General features: G+C 31.3%; 1 protein-coding gene across 1 annotated transcript in view; it reads left to right on the top strand.

Annotated features, from left to right (window-relative positions):
* LOC111641192 overlaps positions 1-14507 on the top strand; it is a 40389-nt gene that overhangs the window by 843 nt on the left and 25039 nt on the right. Inside the window, exons 2-5 of the mRNA XM_023387324.1 lie at positions 829-894; positions 1641-2017; positions 13299-13490; positions 13576-13671. Of these exons, the coding sequence (XP_023243092.1) occupies positions 1763-2017; positions 13299-13490; positions 13576-13671 (543 nt within the window). The 5' untranslated portion in view covers positions 829-894; positions 1641-1762. The remainder of the gene's footprint in view (positions 1-828; positions 895-1640; positions 2018-13298; positions 13491-13575; positions 13672-14507) is intronic.

Raw genomic sequence — 14507 nt, 5'->3', positions numbered from 1 at the left:
AGAATGGGTCTTGTGCGCCTTCCTTGCCACGTCACTGCTATTTATTTACAGTTGCAACAAGTTTAAAATACAACTACAATATATAAAGTACAAACTCTTTTATAATGTAAGGGTACAATTTAGGAACATGAACTGGCAAGAGGTACGCAAGTCAAAAAAGGTTGGGAATCGCTGTGCTAGAGGAATCCAGAGTCGGTTAAGTCGGCAGAGAGAACTACGTTGTAAGCATTTCTCGGTCGCATCCAATAGAAACGATTTTGGCATCATCCGAAGTAGAAGATATCATATATCAGCCCCAAGATAAACGGAAATGGGTGGTCTGTCGAAAACGAAGCGGAACCGAAATGGCACTTCGAGTCGAAACTCTGCCGATTTAATTCGGAGCATTTTTGAACTTCTAAGTCGAGACTAGAAATTATAAGACCCGCCGATTGTTGATCAAATTCCATAATTTAGAGATAGAATAAACTAATTTTATTAATTTTGTATTGCGTTGTAAAAATTAATACAGTAAATTTGATTTCTATGCAGATTTTTTGTTTTCTTCACCATTATTCATCTTAGAATAAAAATTTGAATATAAATTTGGAAAATAATGTTATTGGATTGAATTTACAGATTTCGGAAATTCTAATTATACAATCGAATTAGGCATAAATTAAGACATTTCTTTAATTGTAGGCATATAGTCTTTTAAATCTGTAGGCTAAATATATATGAGACAGATATGTATATCAAAAGATAATTTGATATAATATAATGCACAGAAATATTTTATAAACTATATAAATTATTAAGGATATTAATTTTAATTATTATTTTTAACAGATATCAGCGACAATAACGTCTTTTGTACAAGCGGCTTCCTTGTAAAATAATGTAAAGATATGTTAAGTAGGCTTATTCTCTAAATAATTGTTTAACACTTGAAAATTCTGTTAAAAATTATAGATTTAATGCGAATAATAATTATAAACTATTTTCGATAGAATTTGTACATAAATAAAACATTTGAATTTTTTTGATTGAATTCTTATTTTTATAATTTAAATTTTGAATATTATTATTGCTATTGCTATTTTCTGGCACAAGAGTTATCCGGGGAAAACTGTGTGTGCCGTGAAAATTTAAAATAAAAAATATAATTCGAATTTATGTTTATGAATTATAAAAACGATTATTTCAGTATTCTGAATATTATGATTAAATAATTTATCACAATTAATTAAACCTATCGTCGTCATTTATATAAGGAATTTATCATTTTTATTGATAATTACAAACTTAAGCACATATCCTAATGAATAATTTATTTTTTTAGTTCTTTAATAGCCAAAAAACAAGTAATATTAGTGTACTCTTCTGTACATATAAATGGACGTGTTCGTAGCAAATTCTTCCCCCCAAAACAATAGTAATAATTATTATTCAAACGCATCCCTTTATTGTAAAATATATTATATTGTAACAAATTTTCATTTATTTTACTATTTGTCTATGTTTTGTATTTATTTATTTGATTCTGTTTTGTTTGACAATTGGAAAAAGCTGGCTATAATGTCTTTAATAAAATTTGATTTGATTTAATATAAACAAAGTAAATCATCATTAGATTTATTTTCATATTTTCTAAATTGAAGTTTTCGAAACGACGTCTACGTCATCCGTTGTCACCAGATTTCACGCTGTTTGCGTAACAACTTATATCATATAATCGATAAATCGGCATTAGTGGCGTAAACAACGGGCAACGTAGCGGATTATGTCAACGATGTCAATTAATGGAGATAAAAGAATCGAAACGAAATTAAACATATCTCAATTATCCGTATGCAAATTATTTTCGATGCAAATGAAAAGTGCCATTAAATCTACTAAGAGGCAGCCTTCTCCTCGTTTTAAAAGAATATCTCAAGGAGAAGAGTCATTTTCGCCGTCCATAGAAGAAGAAAAAGGAGCACATTTCATAAAAAGCAACGAAAGATACAGATTTGGCCTCATTCTCAAAATACTAGGGGTAAGTTTCACGGGCTTTTCTTCTTTTTATTAAATATATTTTAATATAGAACATTGGCCTATATGACCTATATTTTAAACTTTTTATAAATAGAGATAATATATATTTACAAATTTTCAGTTTTAAATAAAATAATTTCACTTAATTTTCAATTTGTTCAAAACTAATTAAACGCTTTCGGATATCTGATAATATTTTATTTTTGGGTTAGAACTAAACGTTAACAATTTTTCCGTCTTTAATTAAATTTTAAGAATATTTTAAACTAAATTAAAATGTTTACGAGTTACGAATATTTAATACTATGAATACAGTTAAAGATTAACGTTGGTAACGGTTTCATACCAAGTAGATGGCCAGTTTTATAGAAAGTAAACTGAAAAGTTTCACTTTGAATATTAAACAATAAGAAAGATTGGTATGCGTTGCGCAGATATTCTACGTCTATAAATATGACGATTTCTTTTGATTTAAACTGACATAACACAATATTTTAAAAATTTTAAATTATTTTTCTCCTTCGTAATGTAAAGGAAATCGAAAAATAACTTGCAAATGGTATTTTGGTTCACCAAAATCGACGACGAAACAAAACTTGTGATATTTATAATAATTGCCTTTTTTTATTACCTTTTTCTTTTCAGATTTATTGTTGTAACTTGTAAATTCATTGTTAATATACGTTTTCAAAATATAAACAATTTAACGGACTTTTGGCAATAGTGGACACCACTTTCCCCCAATTAATCCGTTCAATCAAGGTCCTACTCTAATTAATTATTTTCACAACAATGAATTTATACTACTAAATAATAAAATTTTCTACTGTAATAGGCTAATGTGTAAAGTTGCAAGACAGAGGATGACGGCGTCTATCAATTTCGATATCGATTTATCGAATTTGAGCTTTTGCAATAATCGATCAATCGTTCAATTATTGACTTTAATGTTAAATAAAACATTAGATTAAATCCGATGCTAAATTTTGAAAAAATTTCGCAATTAAACTCTTGACTTTAGAATTTCTTCTTTATTTTTCAACTTATTCTAAATAAGTAAAGATTATTATATTTAAGTGAATTGTTTATAGAATTTATATCAGTGGTTCATATAATAATGAACCACTGATTATTAAATCTAATGTTTCGTTATTTTATGTAGCTTTTTCATAAATCTTACATCTGTACATTTTTAGAAAATTGTTTTTATTTAATTATTTATATTTTTACAAATAAAATTTAACAAATCGACATTTTCGGCCATTAATTAATTACAGTTAATTTTTAAATTAATGTAAATTCACTAAAACTGTAATAATAAAATATATCACACAATATTAATTAACTTATATGTTACAGCTGAATCCGCGAATTGGATAAAGCTAGAATTTACTGGCTAAGGTTAATAATATACCGTCGGCCTTGGAAAAAGATGGTTATAATGTCTTTTCGTTATTATTATTATTATAATTTATAAACAAAAAAAATAATGTTAACTTAAATACTGTATAATGCAATGGTATCTCGTACTTCAAAGATTCCGGAATTCGAATGGTAATTCAAAAAAATTCAACCAAAAATTTGAACGTTGCTTCCACATTCAAACTGTGTAAATTCCATCTGTTATGCGCCCACGTCGTCTCATTCTCGCTGTGAAACAGCTCTTGCGTTACACTCTAGTTGAGAAGAAAAAGGAACTTATCGCGAAGCATAAATAGCGGATTAAAATATAATATTGTTCCTTTAAATTATGTGTATTTGCATTTGTAAAAAAGGGCTGACGAATTTACAATTTAATAAAACGTAACAGAGACTAAAACTGCCTTCACTTTTTCGTCATGTCCAATCACTATAGTTGTTCCTGGTGATTGGACATGACGAAAAAGTGAAGGCAGTTTTAATTTCTGTTACGTTTTATTAAATTGTAAATTCGTTAGCCCTTTTTACAAAAGAAATATTATATTTTTAATTATGCTGGGATTGTCACCTGGGAACTTTTAGACTGTTTTGCATTTTTTAGCAGAGGAGTAGCCTCTAAAGAAAGGTCGTCTCTGCGAGGGAAGATAGTTGTTCCTGGTGATTGGACATGAAGAAAAACTGAAGACATTTTTAGTCTCTGTTACGTTTTATATGTGTATTTGCTGTTTATGTTTACGGAAATGACTATTGTTTAGGGCTGGGAACGGATTACTTTACTTTCCATTATTTCTAACTTCGAATCTCGATCTTCGAACAATTCAGAGTTCGAACGGCCTCATTAAAACTAATTAAATTAGAAATACGAGACACTATATATAATACAATATTATAAAAAGAAAAACACCGTAAATAATAATTATATTTTATTATTTTCATAAATGATAAGTTTTAATTTTTTAAAATAAATCTCGAACAAAAAAATCATAGCAAATTTCATCTTTTGATAATTGGTGTTCGTTACATCGCTTAATGTTTCTGCATACAATTTGCTTCCTATTTGCTTTTTCTGTAAGGAAGATGCAGTTGAGAATTTTTTTGCAAAAGCAGCATATGTCAAAATATATACTATTAAGAAAATTGAAAAAACGATATCTAATAAATTGCACTGCAATGGACATCTTTTGCTCACATTTGCCAAAACAGTGAGCTATTCTGAAGATTTTGGTATATTGTCATAATATTGCCTTTGACAGGACCTAAGAAAAATTAAATGTTTGATAACTGACATATGCCGTTCTTCCCAGAAACATTATTCCCAGTTTTTTTTTTGCATGAAGAAGTTTGCATGTATTATTTCCGAGTCCTCGCAGCCACTGCTGTTGTCTTCCTCTTCAATGTCCACACATTCTTATTCTTGGGGTGTGGAAAAGCTGACAGCTTCAGGCAATTCACAAGTTTCTTGTTCAGTATAAATATTTGATTTTTGCAGGCTTGTGGCAGACAACTCATTGATTCACTTCCTGGTGCTTCTAATCTGAATATTTTTGTATAGCACAGAATAGTCATGAATTTGAAAGCCTTTTCCTCTTCAGTAACTTTTATAATTCTTGCAGATTTGAGATTCAACTTTTACTCAATAAATGGGTGATGCTTAGATACCTGCGATCAGGAGCCAGTGACAACCGGATGGCCGGAGCGGTTAATTAAGGTGGCAGCCTACCGCTCTGGGGAACCTGGGATCGAACTGGATGGGTCGAAAAATCCCCAGGAATTTTTCGATGGTGGTACGACCGGAATGTGGCCCCTCGTTCCTCACCACCCAGTGCCTCTATGTGGACTTGGCCGAACCCGTAATGGGTTTACTAAATGAGGCCCTCAGTGCCCACAGGCCGAAAATAATACTAAAATATTAGAAGCCTGTACACGCTTTCCTATCTCCTTCCTTTTGTGGTTTGTTTGACTAATTTCCCGAACTTTGGCCTCTCAAATAACATCTTTTCTCTTCTTTCTTGACTGCAAACACCCACCAATATACGACATCTTTCAATGGTGTTGAAGCTACTGCAATCCAGAATACTTTTAAATGTAGTTGGCCGTTTTGTAAGTCAATCTTTCTCACAAAAATAGCGGGTGTCCCTAACAATTACAGCATCTGTGAATAAATCCTAACATTCTCTGATGATATTTTGTAAAATCTCAAAATCTTCTATGTAGAATATCTCTGTTGTTGCATAATATTTCATGGGCAAGTCACTCACTATTAGGATTGCCAAATGCAATGAAAATCCCATTTTCGCATAATTTTGACATATGTTGTTTTTGCAAAAAAGCCCCAATTTCAACTCTTTTCGATGTTGTACTTCTATAAAACAGTAGGACAAACTAGTTAGATAGTGAATAGAAGTTCTGGAAGATGTAAATGTGAAAACAAGTTTAAAAAAAACTGACTGAACTGGCACTTTCTTATCAAACCAAAGAAAACAACAATGAACGATGCGAAAACAAAAAATATAATTTTATTTTAAATTTCCATCTCACGCTGAGAAGTGTGGATTGGTTAGTATAGTTAAGTGAGCCCTCTATCAGAGCCTACTCTGTTATATTTGATCGATTACAGGTTAGACTTATTATTTAAGCTTTTAAAGACACAAAAATTTAAAAGACACATAAAAATTTAATGTACTTTATTGGCCATAAATGAATTTTAATAAAATTCGTCGAAAATTATATGAGACATAGCCATTTTAAACTTTCCTAAATTTTCCAAAAGTTCGGAAAAACTTCTCTTTTTGCTTTCGGTAATTGAATTTTCCCGGATCTAGATATAAATTCTGAGAAGCTGAGAATTTCGTTGGTAGAGTTGAATTCATTGGTACAGACATCAACTGTGACACTCACCATTACTTTAATTAAATGACAAAATTTTATTTAAATTTAAGATTACAGATAACCCCCGAATAACACGGCACTTCTATAGCACGGATTCACTCTAACACGGTTCGAGAATTGGGAACATCCCCCGTATAGCACGGTGCTTTTATAGCACGGGTTCCCTCTAACACGATTTGGAAATTGGTTAAAAAAACCCTCGTACAGTACAACATAAAATGTAATGAAGGGTGCGTTCTTTTATACCTCCGCGTAACTCCGCGCGAGCATTCTAATTGTTTTCGTGGCTACTTTGAATGCTCTTTCAACAAATAATCCATTTAATGGTTAAATTTTACAATTGGGAACCTTCTTTTGCCTCTAAAAGCTCATTTTAGAATTATAGATTCCTCCACACGATACTATCGATAGTGCGGGCGCCGCCACCTTTCTTTCACCGTTGTTCCTAAATGCCTATAAACAGCAGCGCATTCTTGTTGCAGAGTGACCGATATTAACGAACTCACCCAAAAACTGTTACCAGTTGATGATGCTCATGCTGAGATCATCATATAAAATGAATAATCCTCTAGTAAAATGTTTACTTAAATAATAAATAAGCATTTTACCTATGAAAAAAATGAATAATAAATCCGATTTAAATAAGGATTTAACAACATGTTTTCTAATTTTTGGAACCTAACCCCCCTTTTCGTACTAATTCTTTGTTTCGTATAACACGGATTCGCATAGCACGGCAATTTTTGGAACGTAACTCCGTGTTATACGGGGATTACCTGTACTTATACAGCTACTCTCGCGTCATTAAAGAACTTTCAGTACAATATAGGCGTAATTAGTAACGCCGACATTTTAAAATATGAACGTAATAGTAATTGTGGTGATCCTCACACGAATAGTTCGTAGAGAAATGTTTATTATCATATTCTAAGATATAGTCATTCACACGCATTTTACTAATCAATTCGTGACATTCTGTGTAATGGGACAGTGACTGCGCTGTCCCATTACACAGAATGTCACGAATTGATGACTAAGCGCGACGACGTTCTCGGAAAATCGCGGGTTACCAACCCTTAGTTCGGAGCGTCACTAAGGTCGGAGGTCGCCTAGTCGGGACTCCCGAGAGCTGGCACGGCGTTAGGAGTAAAGTGGTCTGTTTTGGTCATTAATTTTATAGGGTTAGAAACCACTACGGACCTCCGAGTTTTCGAGATCGGAGAAAAATTCCCAGCTCCCCTCTCGAAGGCTCATTTATCTACATCTTTATTCTTTATCAAATGGTTACATTGGCAATGTCTAAACGGCAATGGTTTCCACCCCCAAAAATATGTATTGATTTTTCAGACAGTGGCCACCGTCGATTTTTGTACGTACTAACATTACCAGTAGCCTAAATCATAATTCTCGTATAGTACCGAACACAATGGCAATGGCATAGGCATAAAGAACTAACGAAATTAGAACTACACCTTCGAATTATAATATCGTACACTCGACCCACAGGTATTCACATTTATTAATTTTTTTTTATTTTTTGGGCTGCAATTTGAAAATGTTATAGACCTATAAATTCTCACTAACTGTTGGCTGTCTGTTCTTCCTTAATCTAGAGAAAGGTATTAGATAGATAAAAGTCAATACCATACACAGAACGCTGAGGGATAGGAAACCCGATTAAGTGTATACGAATTCAATACAAATATCTTCTCCTGAATAGACTTACATAGGTGACCGGCATGATTCTGTTGTTATCAGGAAAAGTGTGGTGTACAGAGGCAAGACACAACAAATTTGAGATGGAGAACATATATTTTAAATCGAATAAATTAAGAATATGATTAAAATTTGCAGCTCGGCATTGTGACGATGTCACAATAAATAATTGCTCGTTGTAATTGTGTTAAATTTGTAAAATATAAAATATTTTTGTTTTTTTATCGTAAGTTGTTAATAACAACAACTCTGATCAGAGCACATTAGAAGATTCAAAGAATAAATTAGAGTTTTAGCATCGTAGTTATTGTCTGAAGCGTCAGTTATTTTGTATGCAAATGACATCGCTATTACCCGTTCAGACAAAAAATATGAATGTTTTTGAGGTAGATGTAAATAACAGTCTTAATATTTTGGCCGCGTATTTAAAATAAAATAACTTATGTTAGAAATTAATATAAATAAAACTAAGCACTTGTACAGTACTGTATTATTGTTTTTAAATTGGAATAAACAATTTTCACGTTATTGAAAAAATAAACTCCATTAAATATTTCGGTATACTTATTGACGAGAAAAGTCGAGAGGAAATTACTATATAACTTCGCAATTATTTAGATTCGATGGTTTAATAAGTAAAATAACAGGTTGTACAGTACTAGTAAAAAATATTACTAGAAATTTATATGCTTTTTTTGTGGAACGCAAAATAAAATATTCTTAGGGTTTGGGGTTCTGGCTAGGTTTATATTACTCATAAAATACAACTATTTATAAATCACTTTGTTAAAATACTATTACATTCGAAAAGAGTAGATTCCATTATTAATTATATATCCGAATATCACGTTAATGTTGTTTTATTATTACTATAAAATAGTCATTTCTCTTTTGTATAAGTATTATTTTGAGGAATAGTGTTATATCATCCATTGAAACTACTTATGGTGGAATTCGTATCTCTGAAATTAGAAATTTTAATATTAGACGTCTTGTTTGACAATGGGAGAAATTTCTTCGTATTATAAAGTCATAAACCATCGGAACAAATTGCTTCGGATATAAAAATAGTGAACTAAAGGGAAACTTGTTGCAAACTTTGCAAGAAATAGCTTGCACTTTTTAAATTTTCAAAAACATTTCTTTAATTGAATAGCACATAAATCAGCAATATTTTATTGTGACATTGACATCGTCACAATGCTGGGCTGTAATTTTTAATTATAATTTTAAATTTGTTGATTTTTTTCGGTTTAGTTTGTCTGTAGGCACGTGAAAAAGGCCTAATAGTCCTAGTATCTTTTCTGTAAAGCAAATAAAGAAATAAAAAATTATTTAATTTAAAATATATGCTCTCCACCTCAAATTAGTTATGGCTTGCCCCTGTACATCATACTTTTCCTTTAACAATAGAGTCGTGCTGGTCATTTATCTAACTCTTTTCAGGGGAAAACAAACGGATGACGATTGTAGACTTTAAATTGTTAAAATATAAAATTTCAAATCTTTTCATTAATGTTTTTAAAAATGAATCACATTTTTTAAATGTGTCACTTAAACTGGTTCCGATTTCTTTAACAACTCTCAAATCTTTATCTGAAAAATTGCTCAATTATCTTACTTTTTCCAACTGTCTATCTTCGTGATACATCGTACAGAACACAGCATAAAATCTATTTGAATATAAATAGAATATACAAGTTTGTATGTAGAACAAACACATATCGGAACATTGGCGAAATCTTTGTCGTAAAATAAAAAGCGGAATAAATTAAAATACAGTAGCCCTCGTATATCGTGCATTTTTTTTTCTTGTTATCCGAATTTTAAAAGCACTCGAGTTAATAAATTTTAAAATATTAATTGTCATTGAATTTCTTTTGTAACGAAATACCGTATTTTATTCCTACTATCGTCCTTGAAACTACAACTGCAAGTAAAACAATAAATTTGTCAAGATCTAAATAAGCAAAACAAGTGACCAATTATCATTTATGTTTCCTTTTGACATTAAAAGTTATTTATTTATTGGTTTTAAGTACCTCTCCTCATTTACAAGTTTCAGTGAATTCAAGATTTCACACCTTTATGTGAATTGACACTATGTGTGAAATTTCTAATTCACAGCATAATGTGTTAGGAAAAGATTTCTTTCTGAACGGAAAATTCAACAAACTTTTATACAATAGTAATTTTATTTTGCTTTTTAGAGAATTTTTACTCTTTGTAATTTTATAAGTTTTGATGTTCTATTGTATGTTTAATATTTATTTTTTAAATTTTCAATTACTTTATTTATAATTTTGTTGAAAAATATAAGTAACGCGAATTTTTAATAAGAGATTTATTGTGAAATATAGTATTGTATAATAAAATCGCAACTGATATTTTGTTTTTATATCGATGATATTTGCTTTAAATGTCATTGTTAAAGAAACAATAATACTAAAGAGATGTTCGTGGTATCGATGTTTACGTAAACGTCAATTAATATGATAAAACCACGAATAAAATTCAGTACTGAAAAACTAAGCTTATTTTATATTAGAAACACTTGCTGATGAAAGAATAGAGGATAGAGATTCCATAGTATGTATAATGTGTTTAGTATAAGCCCAGAATTTTTAGTACTCGGTTATATCACGCTTTTTCTTTATCTCCCGACAAGCACGATATAACAAGGGGCTATTGTATTAGATTTTATACTAATCATTAAGTAAATTTTAATCAAACAGAACATAATTTTTTCAGTTTAATAAATTTATCTATTTTTAAATATTCTGTATATGTTAAACATAAAACAAAACAGTATTGTTAAAAAAAATTATTTTTAACTTTATACATTCTCACCTGGATGAATCCAATTCTATCAATCAGACTGCCTTCTTTAATCCTCTTAATAAATGCATACCCTGCACCATTATCAGTTATAGTTAAGCCCAACGCATCTTCTGTTTTTGTAATTTCCACTTCTTTAGCTTGTCCTTTCCTATGTATAAAAANAAACGTCAATTAATACGATATAACCAGGAATAAAATTCAGTATTGCAAAACTAAGCTTACGTTATATTAGAAACACTTGCCGATGAAAGAATTGGAGGATAGAGGTATCATAGCATGTATACTTTGTTTAGTAAAAGCCCAGAATTTTTAGTACGCGATTATATCGCGGCGCCGGATATAACGAGCTTTTTCTTTGTCTCCCGACAAGCGCGATATGATGAGGAGCTACTGTAGAAATAAATTAAAATAACAACACAAACATAACGTAAATTGGACACAGCGGTTATATAATAAAATATAAGTACCTTAAATCAATAAAAAGACAAAGTCGAACTCCTTTTTATTGCACTAATATTTACATTATCTATTTCCATGCCAACAATACGTACCTTGCAGGTCGTTCTGTGTGATTGTGTATGGTTGTTCTTTGTGATTTATTACTTTTGTTTTGCTCCTAGCAGTTATGAGCAGCGTCGCGTTCTTTAAATGGGGGTGTTCTCTGGTAACGCCAATATGACGACTGTTGCGTAATTTGTTTTCTTTGCGCTGTATTCGTGCTCCTTAAGTCGCGTAGCTAGGTTGAAAGACATGTAGGCGATGTATTGCCGATCATATTCCCGTAGCCTACAGTGTGAGATATTTCGTAAATAACCGCGGTTGTTTACAAAAATACCTCTCACTGTAGGGGCTTTTTCTATCTATGGGGCTAAGAATCCCATAGAGTCTCATGTTACGAGGTCTTTAGCGTTACAAGAGAAATCCTAACCCGTGGGGTTATGTTCGTATGCTACTTCCCATTCGCGTTACGTATCGCGAATAAGCTTGCTGTTTATTACTATAGCTTGCAATTTTAATTGCAATTTAATTGCAAAAATTTTTTGCAATTTAATTAATTGCAAAAAAATAGTATTCTGTTCGTAACATTACTCTGAAGATACGTAATAACAGATTTTTGGTATTTTACTTAGACCCATAGAAATTTAATCGTTGCATGTAAAGTACTGTGCGTACTGGTGGACAAATTAATACATAAATGGATAACTTACAGACTGTAAAGACAGACAGGCCCATAGGTAGAAATACAAAAAAGAAATTATGGTAATAATATATCCTGATTTACTCAGCTGATCTGAATTATTCAGTAATTTTCAACAAATATGAATTTTCCTTATAATATAAATAATACATTGACTTTAAACATTCACTTATATCGAAAATTTCATAAACAAACTTAGTTTGAATATATAATTGGAATATCAGTTTTTTAAACGATAGTTTGCCTTTAGTTGAAAAAAAAAAATTAATGCAGAAGCGACTTTTAATTACAAAACTATCGATAATAATATAATGTAGGGCAGGCGAACTTTTTTGAGTCCGCTACCATATATAGCAAACATGCTTATCTTTGAAAATGTTTATGCGTGCCGAAGTTTTAGACTTCGATTAACGATACCAAAGAAACAAAACGAATATGCTTTAATTAGAATAAATGTAAAGAAACTGTTTGGAAAAACAGGTCAACTGAAAGGATGATTGAAAAAAGAAAGGTGATAAGCCGAAATCGCATGTTACGTTACGTGTCAGATGATTTATTCCGATGTATACTTTGGGGATGCGTGTTTTAGGTTCGCTACCCCTTATCTAGAATATCCTCTTGTAATAATATGCGGCTCGCTACCACAAATTCTTCGCGTACGTTAATAGCATCGGAAAAATGCTCCCGAATACTTTTGTTTTCAATTCCGCATAAACCGCCATCGAAATGTAACCGATTGCCGGCGCACCGAATACGGTTCTTCTACTCCGTCCATCCGAGTGTGGACTCACGACCACCCTTTGCAGATGCGGCTTCGTATCTCAATTTCAAGTTTTATTTCTGACAGTCGTTTCGCAATCCTGTAAAATCGTATGGAATCGTGCGCAAATCGAAGTCATGCTCAAAGTCTATCTTATCTGCAAACATTCCGACCAATTGGAGGACGATAAAATCGCGAAACATTCCGGTAACGGACTGCCGACATTTTTCATATTGAAGATTTCACATTTTATTCTTGTTCCACATGAAAATATTCACGTCGTAACGATTCGAATCTTACTTGTAGAAGGAATATTTAATTTCGAGGAGCACACAGAATCTATATTCTTGTATTAGAAACATTATTTTAAAATAGATTAAATTAAATTAAAAAAAAATATAATCACTATTTACATTTAAGAAACTTAGATTAAATTTTGAAACAGTATTTATTCGATAGGTTTGGGGTGTTATTGTTCTTTGTATCACTACTTGGACCAAGGATACGTCTTCGGCTATAGAAGATTCTTCCACTATCGAAGCCGTGTACGGCGATTCACCTAAAGTATCCATATTAATTGGAATACTTCTTATGATACTAGGAATTTTCTCGTTTTTCATCGATTTTGGAAATAGCATCGATTATCGATTGGTAAGTAAAGCTTACATGTTTTAAAATAAAAAAATAATGTACTGTATTTAAATATATTTTCATTGCGTTTCTCGTTTATTATTAGATCGGAGGAGTTTTATTGACAACTTTAATCCTTTCGCTGGTGGCTCTCAGCTTGGCTTTAAGTGACGAAAATGAGTTAACAAAAGCGCTCCAAGAAGTAAGCCTTAAACCTATTTATATACTTAATTTATATAAATGAAATTAAATGCAAACAAAATATGCCTTCCTAATCTTCAGTTTCGGAGTTCCTAAACTAAAAAGCAATACAATTCCGAGGCGACACGTCGTAAACGGAAAATTTAAGTTCGAAAAGAATTATTTATTTGCGTGAATAAAATAGAAACGGCTGCACAATAAATTTATTTTTTATACTAGCTTTTACCCGCGATTTCGCCCGCGAAAATTTTGCAAGCAAACCCTATTTATATTCAGTATTTCAACAACCATAGTAATTGTTATATAACACCTTTCGCTGAGAATGATGAGAATTGCCGAGAATCAAACGAACTATTTTCGATTTGATCAATTTTCTGGAACGTTTACAATCATTCTATAATCGAACCAATATGCAATAACAAATTCGAATTTAAAACGGTTCGAACATTTTTTAAATTGAAATATATAAAAATATTTAAACAATGTCTGAAATGTGATCAATTTAATACACCTAAGTACTCGATGAAGACTAAACGTAGTTGAAAACAAAAAATCGCATCTAAAATAGTACAGTAGAAGCCATTCTTCCGGTTAAGCTTAATCCTCTCCCTCTCCCCCCGCGGGAGAATTTAGAAAAATCCCTTCTTAGTGTCCATTCTCATGGCATACCCTACTAAAACGCATACAATACGAATACGAAATAACAAATTCGAATTTAAAACGGTTCGAACATTTTTAAAATCGAAATGGATAAAAATATTTATAACAATGTCTGAAATGTTATTAATTTAATACACCTAAGTACTCGATGAAAACTATATTCTCTCCCTCACCCCC

This window comes from Centruroides sculpturatus, unplaced genomic scaffold, assembly GCF_000671375.1.
Source record: "Centruroides sculpturatus isolate CEXI.00-Female unplaced genomic scaffold, Cexi_2.0 scaffold101, whole genome shotgun sequence".
NCBI classification, from domain to species: domain Eukaryota; kingdom Metazoa; phylum Arthropoda; class Arachnida; order Scorpiones; family Buthidae; genus Centruroides; species Centruroides sculpturatus.
Note: the sequence above shows the minus strand (reverse complement) of the source record. Positions and strands in the feature narration are given on the sequence as shown.